Below are 16,171 nucleotides of genomic sequence, written 5' to 3'. Positions count from 1 at the left end.
GCACGACCCGCTTTGTTATAATAATGAATTGGATTGTTAATTTGCGAGTCGACCCGCCATAATATTTGAAATAGTTAAATTTGAAAATAAAATATATAAATTTTAAATTTGCAATTCAACAATATAAATCCAACAATATAAGTATAACACTTTAATTAACTAAACTAATATAATTTATATTTTAAAATAACATAAAATTTGATATACGTGTGAGTGTGACTAGGGAGGTCAATTATAATCTGCAAAGGTGGTTTCTAATCCAAATTGTCTCATTAGTGGGAATTATTAGTGGGAAGCATTTTCACAGTTTAACCTAGTTGACCGTGGATGGGACGTGAATGATAATTGTGTCCCCTGTCCGATCTTACCCTAATTATGTCCGAACACTAATAAACAAAATTAAATATATAACATTACTAATATATTTATTTATTTTTCATTTTTATAAGAGTTTTAAGTTTATTTCTGTGTAATAATATAATTTTTCAGATATAGAATGAGGTGAGAATGATAAACACATCTCCGCACATTGCGATCTCTTACATGTGACATTGTGTTTATAAAATTAAACTTTTTTTTTATTAATTTTTTATAATATATATATATATATATATATATATATATAAACAAAGTTTTTTCAAATCATTGGGTTATTGCACTACAACACACGACCTATTTTGTTATAATAAATGGATCAGTTGGTTAATTTACGGATTGACCTGCCCTTAAAACTTGAAACAATTAAATTTTAAAAATAAAATTAAAAATAACATTTATAAATTTTGAATTCGCAACATAATTAGTACAACACTTTAATTAACTAAGGTAATATAGTTTTATAATAAAAAATCATCATAAAATTTAATAAACGTGTAATATTACATTTATATAATTTTATTTTTTTTTATATTAAATTTTGTAATTTATATATATATATATATATATATATATATATATATATATATAAACAAAATTTTCTATGACTGAGTTCTCGCGCCATAATACCGACTCGTTTTGGTTAGAGTAACGAGTCGGGTTTGTTTATTTGTAGGTTGACCTATCTATCAAATTTGAGTATTCAAAACTGACAATGTAAGTTTTGAATTTGCATCTAACAATGTAAGTATATCATTTTTGACAAATAAAACTTTATATTTTAAAATAAAAATAAAATTTGATAAAAGTGTGACATTTATATAATTTAATTTTTTTTATTAATTTTCTTAAAATACATATATCGAAAGAATACTATATTTATGGATGATGTGTATCCTGTTCTTAATCCAAACGAAATAAAAAATTTAAGGATGTAAATATTTTTCACTTAAAAGAGGCGGAGAACATTTGTTTTTTTAATCCCGTGTTGTCCACTTTTATTTTAATAAAAAAATGGTGGTTGATGAAGCTGAATTCCCACCTAAATATTCATTGGAAAAAAAAATTGGGAAAAAAAACCTGAAAAAATCGATAATCTAATTGATAGCTTACCGGTTTGTTGGTTAACAAGCTCTAACAGTTCCGGTTAACCGGTAGCTTACCGGTTTATTGGTTAACCAGTTCTAACAGTTCCGGTTAACCGGTTTTTTATCGAAATGATTCAGTTTTCAGTTGAACTATTTTTCTAGCGATTTAATTAGTAAACCGTAATAATTTAATCATATATCTTTATATTAGATATTTTATAAATATTAAATATATTATAAATAATATTTAATAATATATATTAGTTATTTTTATTTTTAAAAAAAATTAATTTACATGGTTATTAGTTTTAAAATGGAGACTTTTGAAATATATTAGAGTGTTACAATAATATAATATATTATAATATATTTCTAAAGGCAACCGTGAATTTCTCATGGACATTGTGTGTTGATTGTGTGTTGACTTTGAGCAAATTATTGTAAGTTCATTCTTTTCGATCTTTTTAATTAATGTCAGAATAACATGAAAGTAAGGCACAAATAAGAATTTTGAAAACAAAAAATAATTTAATAAATTTAATACTTAATTTAAAATTTTGAATTATCAGTTCACGGTTAAACCGGTTAACCAACCGGTACTAATCGGAACTAGTAAAACCAAAACCGGTAAAACCGATACCAATATTGGTCGGTTAACCGATTTATAAAATAAGAGATAAAATCAGATTTACCAGAACCGTTTAACCGGTTAATCGACTGGTTGAACACCTTCTGTCTTTGAAAGACCGATTTTGGAACCGCAAGTTTAACCTCAAACGCCATACTCCTTCCTCTATACGGTTTCCAAAGGGTAATTTGTTAGGATTTGTATCTCCCAAATTCGACCTGTTTGAAAACAATCTGTAAAAACACAAGAAAGAAGAACACAAGAACACACAGATTCATAGTGGTTCACTCAAATTGAGCTACATCCACTTGAGCCACCACCAGATTTACTATGAAGAAGAAGAAGGAATACAGAGTTTTTGCCTCACACTTTATCTCTCTAGAATTCTGTTTAACCATGTAAACCCTTAATAATCACATATTTATAGGGTAAACATTCAGGTAATAAACCTAAATAACTTTGGTCAGGCCCAAGCCCAAAACCAAAAAAAGAAAACCCAATAAACTCTAATTAACAATGTAGAATTTATTATAAATGTAGGCTCCATAACTCAACAATCTCCCACTTGGAGACTAACTTCATCATCTCTCGATCGGTAGTGGCTTTCCATTCGGTGTCTTAACGAAGAAGACCAACTGAAGTTGCACACAACTTTAGTTTCTCATTTGTCACAGCTTTCGTCAACATATCAACTGGATTCTCACTCCCGGGAATCTTCTCAAGAGCTAATACTCCATCTTCTAAAGCTGACCGGATGAAATGATAACGAACCTGTATATGCTTCGTCCTGCCATGATAAACAAGATTCTTTGCCAAATGAATGGCACTCTGACTGTCGCATCGCAACACACTTCCCTCGTAGTCTTGACCCAATTCTCGCAAAAAGGGTTGTAACCACATCATCTTCTTAGCAGCTTCTGTCATAGCAACATACTCTGCTTCATAACTAGAAAGAGCAACAATCTTCTGCACTTTTGATACCCAACTGATTGTAGTACCTCCCATAGTATAAATGTACCCTGTTGTGCTCTTTCTACTATCAACATCACCACCATTGTCAGCATCAACATATCCTTCTAAACCCATATTAGACTTTCGAAAACACAAAGTGAGACTCGTACTTCCTCTTAAGTATCGTAGTATCCACTTTACTGCTTCCAATGTTGTCTACCCGGGTTGCTCATAAATCTGCTAACAACTCCCACTACATGTGTTATGTCTGGTCTTGTGCAAACCATCGCATACATAATACAACCAATGGGAGAGGCATACGGAACAGTGGCCATGTAATTTTTCTCCTCCTCTGTTGAAGGCGACTGATCTTTAGATAGTCTGAAGTGACTAGCTAAGGGGGTAGTAACTAGTTTTGCATCATACAAGTTGAACCTGCTAAGAATTTTATTCACATATTCTTCTTGTGAAAGCTTGAGAACTTCTTCATCCCTGAAAATTCTCATCCCAAGGATTTGTTTAGCAGCACCCAAATCCTTCATTACAAACTTTTCAAACAACTCTTTTTTGAGCTTGTTAATCTCATACAAACTTGCTCCAGCAATCAACATGTCATCAACGTAGAGAAGAAGAATAATGTACGATTTATCAAACCTCTTGATATATCAGCAATGATCAGCTTCACACCTCAAGAAATTTTTACTTTTCATGAAGCTATCGAACTTCTTGTACCATTGCCTTGGAGCCTGTTTCAAACCATACAGACTCTTCTGAAGCTTACACACAAGCTCATCTTTTCCTTTGATTTCAAATCCTTCTGGTTGTCGCATATAAATATCTTCATCTAAATCACCATGAAGAAAAGCAGTTTTGACATCCATTTGTTGAAGATGAAGGTCTTCTTTCACAACCAAACTCAAAATAGTTCTAATTGTCATCAATTTAACTACCGGAGAGAAGATCTCATTGTAGTCAATACCTTCTTTCTGTTGAAATCCTTTCACAACCAACCTTGCCTTGTACCTCATAGTTTTATCATGTTCTTCTTTAATCCTGAAGATCCATTTGTTGTGAAGAGCTTTTTTCCCTTTGGTAGCTCAGTGAGCTCCCAAGTCTGATTCAACATCAAAGAGTCCATCTCATCTTTCATAGCAGACTCCCACTTAATCGATTCATCAGATTGTATTGCTTCCTCATAACATTCAAGTTCACCTCTATCTGTCAACAAGATATAGTTCAGAGATGGAGACCACCTCTCAACTGGTTTTCGATTCCTTGATGATCTTCTCAACTGTATAACCGGTGTTTGCTGATTTACCTCTGGGCCACGTTCTCAACGATTTCATCTTCAACAATACATTGTTCTTCTTCGACAACCGGTATATATCCAGCTGAAAATTGTCTCAAATCGACTGTACTGGTCTCTTCCAACTTAGGATCACCATCTGATGTCTTCCCAACACAATCTTTGTAGAGAACCTGTTCATTAAAGATAACATTTCTGCTACGAATGATCTTCCGATTTTGATTATCCCAGAAACGATAACCAAACTCGATATCACCATAACCAATGAAAAAACATTTATTAGACTTTGGATCAAGCTTGCTCCTATCACATTCATTAATATGAACATATGATAAACATTCAAACACTTTCAAATAAGAAAGGTTTACCTTTTTATTGCTCCAAGCTTCTTCAGGAACTCTGAATTCAAGAGGAACAAAGGGTCCCCTGTTTATCAAATAGGCAGCAATATTTATAGCTTCTGCCCAGAAGGTTTTAGGCAGCCCTGCATGCAATCTCATGCTTCTAGCACGCTCGTTCAATGTTCGATTCATTCTTTCAGCTACTCCATTCTCTTGAGGCGTTCAGGGAACAGTCTTCACCATACTGATCCCATTCTCAGCACAATACTCTTTGAAATCTGAATTGATATATTCACCTCCGTTGTCGGATCTCAAGCACTTAACTTTCTGATTTGTTTCATTTTCAACCAAAGCCTTCCACTTCTTGAAAATAGCAAATACTTCAGACTTGTGCTTCATAAAGTAAACTCATACTTTTCTTGTTGAATCATCTATAAAAGTCACATAGTAGTATGATCCGCCAATAGAAGAAACAGGTGTAGGTCCCCACACATCAGTGTGTACCAACTCTAGTCTTTCTTTCTTGAGCTCCTTCCCAGTTTTTAAGAAACTCACCCGTTTTTGTTTTCCAAGAATGCAGTTTTCGCATAACTAATGTTCAACAGACTTCAGTTCTGGAACCTGTTCATTCTTCAAAAGAATTTTCACCCCTTTTTCACTCATATGGCCCAACTTGCAATGCCACAACTCACTGTTCTTCGAGTCATCAACTACAGCAACAATTGTTTCTCTGCAAGTTGAAGTCGTGTATAACGTTCCAGTTTTGTGACCTCGAGCAACAACAATTGCTCCTTTAGTCACCTTCCACGCACCATTTCCACAACTGAAATTGTGACCTTCTTCATCAAGTTGTGTAACAGAAATCAGATTGCGCATTAAACCTGGAATGTGTCTCATCTTAGTAATCTTCCAAACAGAACCATTTGCCATCTTCAATTTGATGTCACCAATGCCAACAATATCCAGTGGCTCACCATCTGCGAGATAAACTTTCCCACAGTTTCCAGCCACATAGTTCTCCATTAATTCTTTGTGAGCAGTGGTGTGGAAAGACGCTCCTGAGTCCAAAACCCATGAATCTATCGGCCTATCAACAGACAGAAGTAATGCATCAGTGACAGATTCTGTAACAACGTTGGCTGTATAATTTTTATCATCACTATTTTTCTTCGGTGCTTTGCAGTTCCTCTTTAAATGACCATGTTTACCACAATTCCAGCACTCAAATGTCCGCCCAGACTTGGACTGACTCCTCCTGCTCCTTGACATAGATCTGCTCTTACTTCGGTTGAAATTTCTATCATTACCTCTTCCCCTGTTTTCCACATTCAGAGCAGAACCTTTGAATGTTTCACCATAATCAATTTTACGAACCTCTTCAGCAATATTACGATCTCTAACTTCAACAAATTTCAGTTTAGCATTTCCAACTGAATTACTAATTGCTTCCCTCATAGGTTCCCAACTATTTGGTAGAGATGCCAACAAAATCAGGGCACTAACTTCATCCCAAAATCAATCTCAACAGATAGCAATTGATTCACAATTGTACTGAATTCATTCAAATGAGTAGTGATAGAAGTACCATCAACCATTCTTAAGTAAAAGAGTCTTTTCATTAAGTGTACCTTGTTGTTAGCAGATGGTTTCTCATACATATCAGAAAGAGCTTTCATCAGACCCATGGTGGTCTTCTCCTTTGCTACATTGTAAGCAACTGTCTTGGCTAGCGTCAATCGGACAACTCCCAAAACCTGTCTATCAAGGAGTTTCCATTAAGCTTCATCTATCTTCTCTGGTTTCTCACTCAAAGTAACATGAAGCTTCTTTCCATAGAGATAATCTTCAATCTGCATTCTCTAGAAGGCATAATCTGTCCCATCAAATCTTCCAATCCCATGTCCTATACTGTTCTCACTTGCCATTGTTTCCAATGCTCAGATCTAGCCTAGCTGCTCTGATACCAGTTGTTAGGATTTGTATCTCCCAAATCCGACCTGTTTGAAAACAATCTGTAAAAACACAAGAAAGAAGAACATAAGAACACACAGATTTATAGTGGTTCACTCAAATCGAGCTACATCCACTTCAGCCACCACCAAATTTACTATGAAGAAGAAGAAGGAATACAGAGTTTTTGCCTCACACTTTATCTCTCTAGAATTTTGTCTAACCATGTAAACCCTTAATAATCACATATTTATAGGGTAAACATTCAGGTAATAAACCTAAATAACTTTGGTCAGGCCCAAGCCCAAAACCAAAAAAAGAAAACCCAATAAACTCTAATTAATAATGTAGAATTTATTATAAGTGTAGTAGACTCCATAACTCAACATAATTTCCAACCACTCATTAGGCGGATATTTCAAAATCGAGTATTTAGACTCGTCATGTTACGTCATGTTCAAAGACCATCTCATTTATTACGAGAAATACTAGAGGGACTCGATTATGACTCGTTCAATGGTATCTCCGATAGTCTGACGAAGAAATTGTTCTTTGGGGTTCTCATGTATACAAGGTTAGTAGATTCGAGGCATATGTTGAGCTGATGCATTTCTAAAATGAGTGTGCTACCAATTAAATTCATCGCCGGTAAAAATTCTAAATATCAATCACATGAATATTGATCATAAAACATGTAGTGTAAGTACTTACATACGACAATGTCGTGAAGTAAAATATTCATTTTTCATGTCTTAGCTTCTTTCTAAAATTCAGGTTCAAAACATGGGACTAAACATCCATTATTTCTCTGTCAAGTTCTGTATTTTTTTCAACGTGGAAATAACTCGACGTGTTAAACTAGTGTTTGGGCTGACAACCAGCTTTTCCCTATAAAGCACATAATTAAGATCATATACTATTTAGTATTATAATAAATTGTACAAAATTTTTAATAATAGATGTTTTGAAAAAAACCTTACATTGGATCCAGTCCTTTACAAAATATCAGATCCACCAATAGTTGTTCTTTAGGTGAAACTTTACCAAGCTCATTGAAGAGCTTTGTCAAAAAAGGGATTGTAAAACCACCGGAAGTTTGTTAATCTTCCTCTTTGGATGGTCTTTAATATTTATACAATCAAGCTCTTCATCACTCTCGACAAAAATGTCATGGCTAGATTATCGACTCATTGATGGACTCCTGTTTGTAATCCTCATGTACATTATCCACATCTTCAAAGTGAGCCTTTGCAAAGATATTGACACAATCAGGCTCTTCATCACTCTCGGCAAAAATGCCATAGGTTAGATTTTTGACCCATTAATGGACTCCTGCTTGTAATGTCCTCATTTACATTATCCCCATCTTCATAATTAGCCTTTGCAAAAATATTGAAATATATTTTTGTAAAAATTGACTCGATAAAATTGTTGATATTGGCCTCAAAAATATGGTTGACATAAATGTTGTGTTTCTCCAACTCACTTGATAGATCAAATAATTGTTGTGAATCATCTTTCATATGCTTGAATGCTTCAGCGACTTTGGATGTCAATATTTGTGTTTTGAAATTAGTATAATTTAGAGTGTAAAGACCATAACAATATAAATCAAGAATATAAGTAAATATATGCTTGTATTTATAAATAAATAAGTAAAAGAAAAGAAGATTAAATCATAAAGTAGTGCCATGTGAAACCCTTCACATGGCTATATGAAGAGCGCGCTTCACATTGCAATGTATAGTAGAGCAATGTGAAGTAAAAGTCGTGTGAAGTGAATGTCATGTGAAAAGCTTCACATAATAGTTTACAACAATCATGTGAAGTATTTCACATGGTAGTTTATAGTAGCCATGTGAAATGAAGGTTGTGTGAAGAGCCATGTGAAGGGCGTCATATGGCAACAAAATATCCAGACTTTGAAATAGAAGATACAACATAATAGTATAATTGCACATAAAGTATCTTTTCATTATTGTCTAGAGAGTCTAAATCCTTCATCTAACGTTGAACATCTCCCATATCCAGATCTAGAATCTCAAGATGATCCTCTTCAAGAAGTGGAAGGTGTGCAATAGCTCTTCACATGGAAGCGTATAGTAGAGCCATGTGAAGTAAATGTCATGTGAAGTGAATGTCATGTGAAGAGGCATGTGAAAAGTTTCACATGATAGTTTACAACAATCATGTGAAGTCCTTCACATGCCACTTTATAGTAACCATGTTAAATGAAGGTTGTGTGAAGAGCCATGTGAAGGGATTCACGTGGCAACAAAATATTCAGACTTTGAAATAGAAGATACAACATAATAGTATAATTGCACATAAAGTATATTTTCATTATTGTCTAGAGAGTATAAATCCTTCATCTAATGTTGAGCATCTCCCAAATCCTGATCTAGAATCTCAAGATGATCCTATGATGATCCTCTTCAAGAAGTGGAAGGTGTGCAATATCTCTTCCATGTCCAAAGCCACCTCTTTGAGATTCTATCGAGATTCTCTCTAACACCTTAGCGTCATCCCAGCATTATATGATTGAAAAAAACCTATAATATGGTTGATGTATCATGTTTTCAACAACCCTATCGATGTAGCATAACTATAAAATATATTAAACATGTTAGTGAAAATTTAATATTTATTAAACATAAACAAAATAGTACTTATATGTTAATATAAAATTTACCAATATATTAGATGTTAATGAAAATAGGATTAATTATTTTTTGGCCATTTTTCGGTGCTTTCAACCAATCCTCTCATTGTGAAATTACACTAGTTCAAGTTCTTTATGTTATCAACATCCATTATGGATTTCAGAATTTTGAACATTCATTATATACTATATATAAGTATTTACAAATACAAATATAAAGTGTTAGAATAAAGAGATAAATTGTATTAGAATGTTATATTGAATTATATAAGTTGTGTCTATTATATAAACATTAAATTGAGCTTATAAGGAAACTAATATAATATAGTATAATAATGATATAATATAATATATTAAATGATATTATCACAATTTATATATTATTGTGGTAATATCTTACATATATATTATCTTATATTCTAACATCCCTCCTCAAACTCAAGACGGAAAACGCTTGAACAACTTGAGGTTAAAGACGAGATGTTGAAATGTTGATGGTATATTCTTCAAACTTCATAAACTCTTGAGCTCCATCCAGTTACAGTATGGCAGTGTGTTGAGTGATAAACCAACGAAAAGGTAAAATCCCATTATCATTGAATGTTGGGGTGAAGCAACAACCGAATGAACTCCGAAATTATTTGCGAGTTTCGAAATCCATCCAACGATAGGATGATAGGTGTTACATTAAAGAAAACCAGCAAAAAAGGTAGAATCTCATGGGAATAAAATGTTGGGGTGAAGCAACACCTGTAAAACTCATTCTAATGAGAGAATGACAGTGTGTTGACTAAATAACTATTAAATGAGCACATATGATTGAATTAACACCAAAAAATATGATATTAACTACTGGATAAAGCAACATCTGAAAACAAACTCAGAGAGTATGATTGTCGAAAAAAATAAGAACATCAACATAATTATTTGAAAGAAGAAAATATTATTAAGAGATAGTAATAATAATTAATAAAGAATTATTAGAGCCCTCCATCAATGACTAAAGTAACCATTGATGGAGGCAGCGGAAGACTATCACTTGATTGACTCAAGAACGATAATAAGGCTCTAATACCATATTAGAATAAAGAGATAAATTGTATTAGAATGTTATATTGAATTATATAAGTTATGTCTATTATATGGACATTAAATTGAGTTTATAAGGAAACTAATATAATATAATATAATAATGATATAATATAATATAATATACTAATGATATTATCACAATTTATATATTATTGTGATAATATTTTACATATATATAGTATCTTATATTCTAACATAAAGAAAGAAGAGAACATATGAATGAAAACATTCGTTTTAGGAAAGACTGTTTATTTGGATTGTGTATTTTGTGTTGTCTAAAAAAACTTGAGACAACATAGACAACGAAGTCAATTTTGAAATTGTTTATTGCGCTTATATTGTATATTATTGTACTTGGCATCACATTTGATTCAATAACTCCCTTGTTTTTATGGAGGATCCATCTTCCCCTCTAATTCATCAAAAAAGTCATTATATAAAGGTTCTTTTGAGTCGTTCGCAATGAACTCAAATATTTCCATTTTTCTCTAGGGATGTTCAACACGCACTAGAGATCTTTTTCATCAATTTGAATCTCCTGTCGTTATTTAATATAAGAGATCTCATTGTGATGTCGAAAGTGCTCACGAGGTGTCTAGAAAATTAAACTAGGCATTTTGAGATGTCAAGTGAAAGAAGGGAACCAAAACCAATGGCCTTGACAGTTTTCTTTTGTTGGTTGGAGAGATTTTGAATAGGGGTGGCAATTTAGGTTAGTTTTAGGTTGGTAGGTTCGGGTTGGCAGGTTAACGGATTGAACGATACTAACTTGAACTATTTAGTAATCTAGATCAAAATCTCTAACTTGGACATGACTTGTTTATTTGTGATTGACCTGAACTTGACCCAATTTACCTAACTCAACTAAAACCAAACCCGATGCAATTAATTCACATCTCTTTATTTCAAATTAAAATAATATCAGCACAAAAAAAAGTGAAGCTAAATCATAAATCCGCTTATAAAAATTTTTACAAAAGAAAATGATTGAGTGAATAAGAAAGAATAACACAAACTTCAACAAAAAAAACTTGTAAATGAGTTATCGAGTTTAATTTGAGTCATTTTAGGTCAACCCGATTTTGACCTGTTTATTATTTAGGTTAAACAAATCGACCTGAACAAAAAAATGCATTACCCTAACTTCATTTTTTGGTGTTCGGTTCAGGTCGTGTTTTTGTATCGGGTCTAAAATTGTTGACCCTAGTTTTGAATAAGGTTAAAAATGTCGTTTAGGGAGGTTATAGTTTTTTAATAAAAGGAATAAAAGTCTTCATTCTTTTGGGGAATTTGGAATTTTAGAATCGACAATTAAATAAGCGAGGAGAGATAAGGCTTTAAGATCTGTTAATGATACAATATTGATAAGAGTACTTATTTTTCCTCCTTTGATATTGCTTTTTAAAACTATATAAAATATTAATAAAAGAAGAAGATTCAAACATAAAGTAGTGTCATATGAAGCCATTCACAATTCACATGGCTCTATGAAGAGCGCGCTTCACAATTCACATGGCTATATGAAGAGCGCGCTTCATATGGCAGTGTACAGTATAGCCATGTGAAGGGTTTCACATGGCAATTTATAATAGCTTGTAGAATTATCTCTCTATCTTCATTGGAAGGAAACAATTCCAAGAATGAAATGTTATCAGTAGCAAATCAATAAGAATAATTTATTTGGTACTTGATTGAAAATTTGTTGCTGATTGTCAAATCATTTATAATTGATTTTTATTTTATTTTATTGATATATTTTTATTTTATTCATTGTTTAAATAATTTCCCTTCCTGTAAATCATTTCATTTCCTACAAATGTAATTTTCGTTATTTAAACACTATCTCCTTACGTATTGAATACAAGAAATAAAAATATTATTTTCCCTCTCTAAAAAATCTACATGGTATCAGAGTTGGATAAACACAGAATCGGGGAAGACGATTGACAATTCTAAGTTAGTCTATCCAAAAAAAAATCCAGAGAAACTCCGACGTTTCAAGCCAACTCACTATCATCAAATTCTAGTGAAACTTTGGCGAATCAATGTCAACTCACTATCATCCAGCGAAACTTCGGCATTTCAAGCCAACTCGCTATCAACAAATTCTAGTGAAACTCCGGCGAATCAAAGCCAACTCACTGTCATCTAGCGAAACTCCGAAATTTCAAGCCAACTCATTGTCATCAAATTCTAGTGAAACTTCGGCAATTCAAAGTCAATTCACTGTCATCTAGCAAAACTCCGGCAGTTTAAAGTCAACTCGTTGTCATCAACATCCAGCAATACTCTGGCAATTCAAAGTCAACTCGTTGTCATCCACATTTCATCACATCGGCAACATCCTCTTCAATCTCTACCCAAGGCTCTATTGCACCCCTCTACGTTACATCCCACAATCAGGTGGCTGACATATTCATCAAGCCGATTCGAGGAAGTATGTGGCAAGTTAGGCTGTTTCAACATCTACTATCCAACTTGAGGGGAAGTGTATAATTATCTCTCTATCTTCCTTGGAAGGAAACAATTCCAAGAATGTAATGTTATCAATAGAAAATAAATGAGAATAATTGATTTGCTACTTGATTGAAGATTTGCTGCTGATTGTCAAATCAATTATAATTGATTTGATTTTTATTTTATTGATATGTTTTTATTTTATTCATTGTTTAAATCATTTCCTTTCCTACAAATGTAATTTTCGCTATTTAAACACTAGACTTCTTATGTATTGAATACATTGAATAAAAATATTATTTTTCCTCTTTAAAAATTCTACATAACTAATAAATATAATTAATCTAATATATTGGAGATATAATATATTGTAGGTATCAAATTCAAAAAATTTTGTCCTTGAACACAAAATATAGTATTTCGTTGCCTCCATCGGTTACTTTAAGCCATTGATGGAGGGCTCAAATAAAATTCTACTACCTTTCTCCATTTCTTTTTCTTCCTCCTCTTCACCATTATCCTTTGTGTCGTCCACTACCTCATCTTCTTCTCCGTTCGGTTCATCATTCCATATGTCTTCTTCAAACCCTAACCCCAACGTCATCCGCTTTTGTTAGTTCCTTTGGTTTTAGAGCAAGTGATGCCCTGCCTTCGGATTCAGAACAACTAGTGTCTCAGCTTTAGTCGCTTCCACACCTTCCTATGGAACAACGAGTGTCTCAGCTTCAGCCGCTTCCACACCTTCCTTTGGAGTTGGCGCAATTGGAGCAATTGGAGCCTCTACTCCTTTCAGATCTGGATTAACCAACACAACGATTTCCACAACCTTCACTCCTACATTAGGATTTGGATTAATCGTCGCTAGGTCTTCACCATCTCCTCCTTTTGGGATGACAACTAGTGCATCGTTTTCACCTTTTGGTGCATCTACTTTCGTATCATTTGCGACCTCAGTAGCGCCTGTATCTTCATCTACTACTACTCTGACTGGGAAACCTTCTTTGGATTCGGATGCTACACCATCGTTGTTTAGGGTTTATTCAGATTATTTGTGAAGATTTTCGATTCAATCTCAACATGCATCGCTCACCTACTTCGATTACGGTGGTGTAATAAATATAATCAATCTAATATATTGGAGATATAATATAAAGATAATATATTTGTAAGATATTATCATAATATGATAAATTGTGATAATATCAATATTATATTATATTCTATAAGTTTCCTTATAAGTCTAATTTAATGTCTATATAAGAGACATGACATATGTAATTAAGAGATCATTCAATACAATATCCTTCTATATTCTTATAGTAGCAATGTGAAGTGAATGTCGTGTGAAGAGCCATGTGAAGCCCTTCACATGACAATTTACAACAAACATGTGAAGTGAAAGTCGTGTAAAGTGCAATGTGATTACAATAGCTATGCGAAGTGAAGGTCGTGTGAAGAGTCATGTGAAGGGTTTCACATGACAGTTTACAATGTAAAGTGAATGTCGCGTGAAGAGTCATGTGAAGAGATTCACATGGTATTTTACAACAACCATCTGAAGTGAAAGTCGTGTGAAATAAGAATGTGAAGATCTTCACAAGACATTTTACAGAAACCACGTGAAGTGAAGGTCGTGTGAAAAGCCATGTGAAGGGTTTACAAGGCAGTTTACATCAGTCATGTGAAGTGAAGGTCATGAGAAAAGTAATGTGAAGGGCTTCACATGCCAGTTTAAGCATATTTCACAATGAATATAATGATATAAATAATGACAATTTTAAGCATAACTTCTCAAATTATTTTATGAATAGTGGGCTTCACATGATAGCGTACCAGATTATTTGGTTATGACTAAAAATATTAAGGTTGATTGTTTGCAACTAGCTTATAACTATTAGCTTTGAAACAAAGTAGACAAGTTGAAATCCTATTACTATAATATAAAACCTCATAGAACTTTATCATTATGAACTTATATTGTTAATGTTAGGATCTAGATCGTCGCTGGTGGACCGGGGGTTGGACCGGTTAGCGGTTCTCACTCGTAGGGTGGTGGTTAATCCGATTAGAGATTAACACCGGGGTTTCAATACTACACAACCTGTCACAAATCCTTGAACTAGGTTCAAGCGCGGAAGAGATTTGCTTTCAGGTTGAAGCGGCACACTTGTATGATAGGCGGAATCGGTTTCGGATGATGGAGATTTGAAGAATGGTGAGTCGGTTTCGGTAATCTGGAAATTCGGTATGGTTAGTATAGAGTTGGTTTGGAGCGGTGTAGTTAAGTTAGTCGGTTAGATGATGAAGCCGGCAGAAAGTAAATAACAAGACAGATTTTATGGATGTTCGGAGATAAAACTCCTACGTCACCCCTTCCTCTCGAAACCGCGAGAAGGATATTCACTAAGGAATACAAGTACAATCCGATCGAGACTTATTTCCTGCTCGATAATACTCTTACAATTTACACCGAAATTGTAGAACACACTTTAACTTTCAACACTTAGGCTTTCTAAAACAGCACACTCTTATCACTTGTAGTAAATGCTCTTAGCGCTATCTCAATATCACACTGTTGTCTCTTAATGTCCCGCTTAAGTCACTGCATTTACTCTTCTTCAGCTACCTCCTTTTATAGGTGAAATATGCCAACGGTCATATTTCACTTCCTTGAATCTGATTGGCTGAGCAGCGGTGCAGTGATTCAGTGTTTCAGAGGTTCAGACCTGCGGTCGTTTCCTCAGACCTGGTGGTCAAGCTCAGACCTGGCATTATGTCTCAGACCTGCCGGTCTGTTCTTCCGGTCTGTAAGACAGACCTGCCGGGTTTGTCTTTTACTTGATATAGGCACTGTCTGTTGGACAATTGTCTGTACTTGGAAGATTTCCTTTCTGGCTTATCCCGAAGTAGAAGGATCCGGTAGTACTGTTTTCTGCAGCCTACAGTCTTTCCTCAGACTTGCATGGATATGGAAGTATTCAGTCTATTCCTTTGGTATCATTCTCAACAGATACCCGAATTGTCTTCTTGTACTGGTCGGTCATTTGACTTGGCCGAATGTCTTTTGGTAGTGATGTAACCGGACTTCTTTCGGTTATTCTTGTCTTGTGGATGATCGGCTGTTTGATGATTCCGGTTTTGAGCTTTGGCCGATCCTTTCTTTGTGCGGTCACGTTCCGAATATTCTTGATCGGTTTAGTAGCTTGACCGATTGGTTTTCTTTAGTCGGTTCTCTTGTTCATCCGGTCCGGTTCCTTGTTCCTGCATGGGAAGTTTATTTAAGTTAGGTTTATTTGAACCGGTCTGAATTTATCTAACAAT

The 16,171-nt window shown here is 33.9% G+C and overlaps 1 protein-coding gene across 1 annotated transcript in view; it reads right to left on the bottom strand.

The window, feature by feature from the left end:
• LOC124934469 (serine/threonine-protein phosphatase 4 regulatory subunit 2-like) overlaps positions 1–13,454 on the bottom strand; it is a 31,574-nt gene extending 18,120 nt beyond the window's left edge. Inside the window, exon 1 of the mRNA XM_047475010.1 lies at positions 13,291–13,454. Within this exon, the coding sequence (XP_047330966.1) occupies positions 13,291–13,454 (164 nt within the window). The remainder of the gene's footprint in view (positions 1–13,290) is intronic.
• Positions 13,455–16,171: the final 2,717 nt, after the last annotated feature.

Source organism: Impatiens glandulifera, chromosome 1 (assembly GCF_907164915.1).
Source record: "Impatiens glandulifera chromosome 1, dImpGla2.1, whole genome shotgun sequence".
In the NCBI taxonomy this organism is placed as follows: domain Eukaryota; kingdom Viridiplantae; phylum Streptophyta; class Magnoliopsida; order Ericales; family Balsaminaceae; genus Impatiens; species Impatiens glandulifera.
This window is presented reverse-complemented; position numbering and strand designations above follow the sequence as displayed.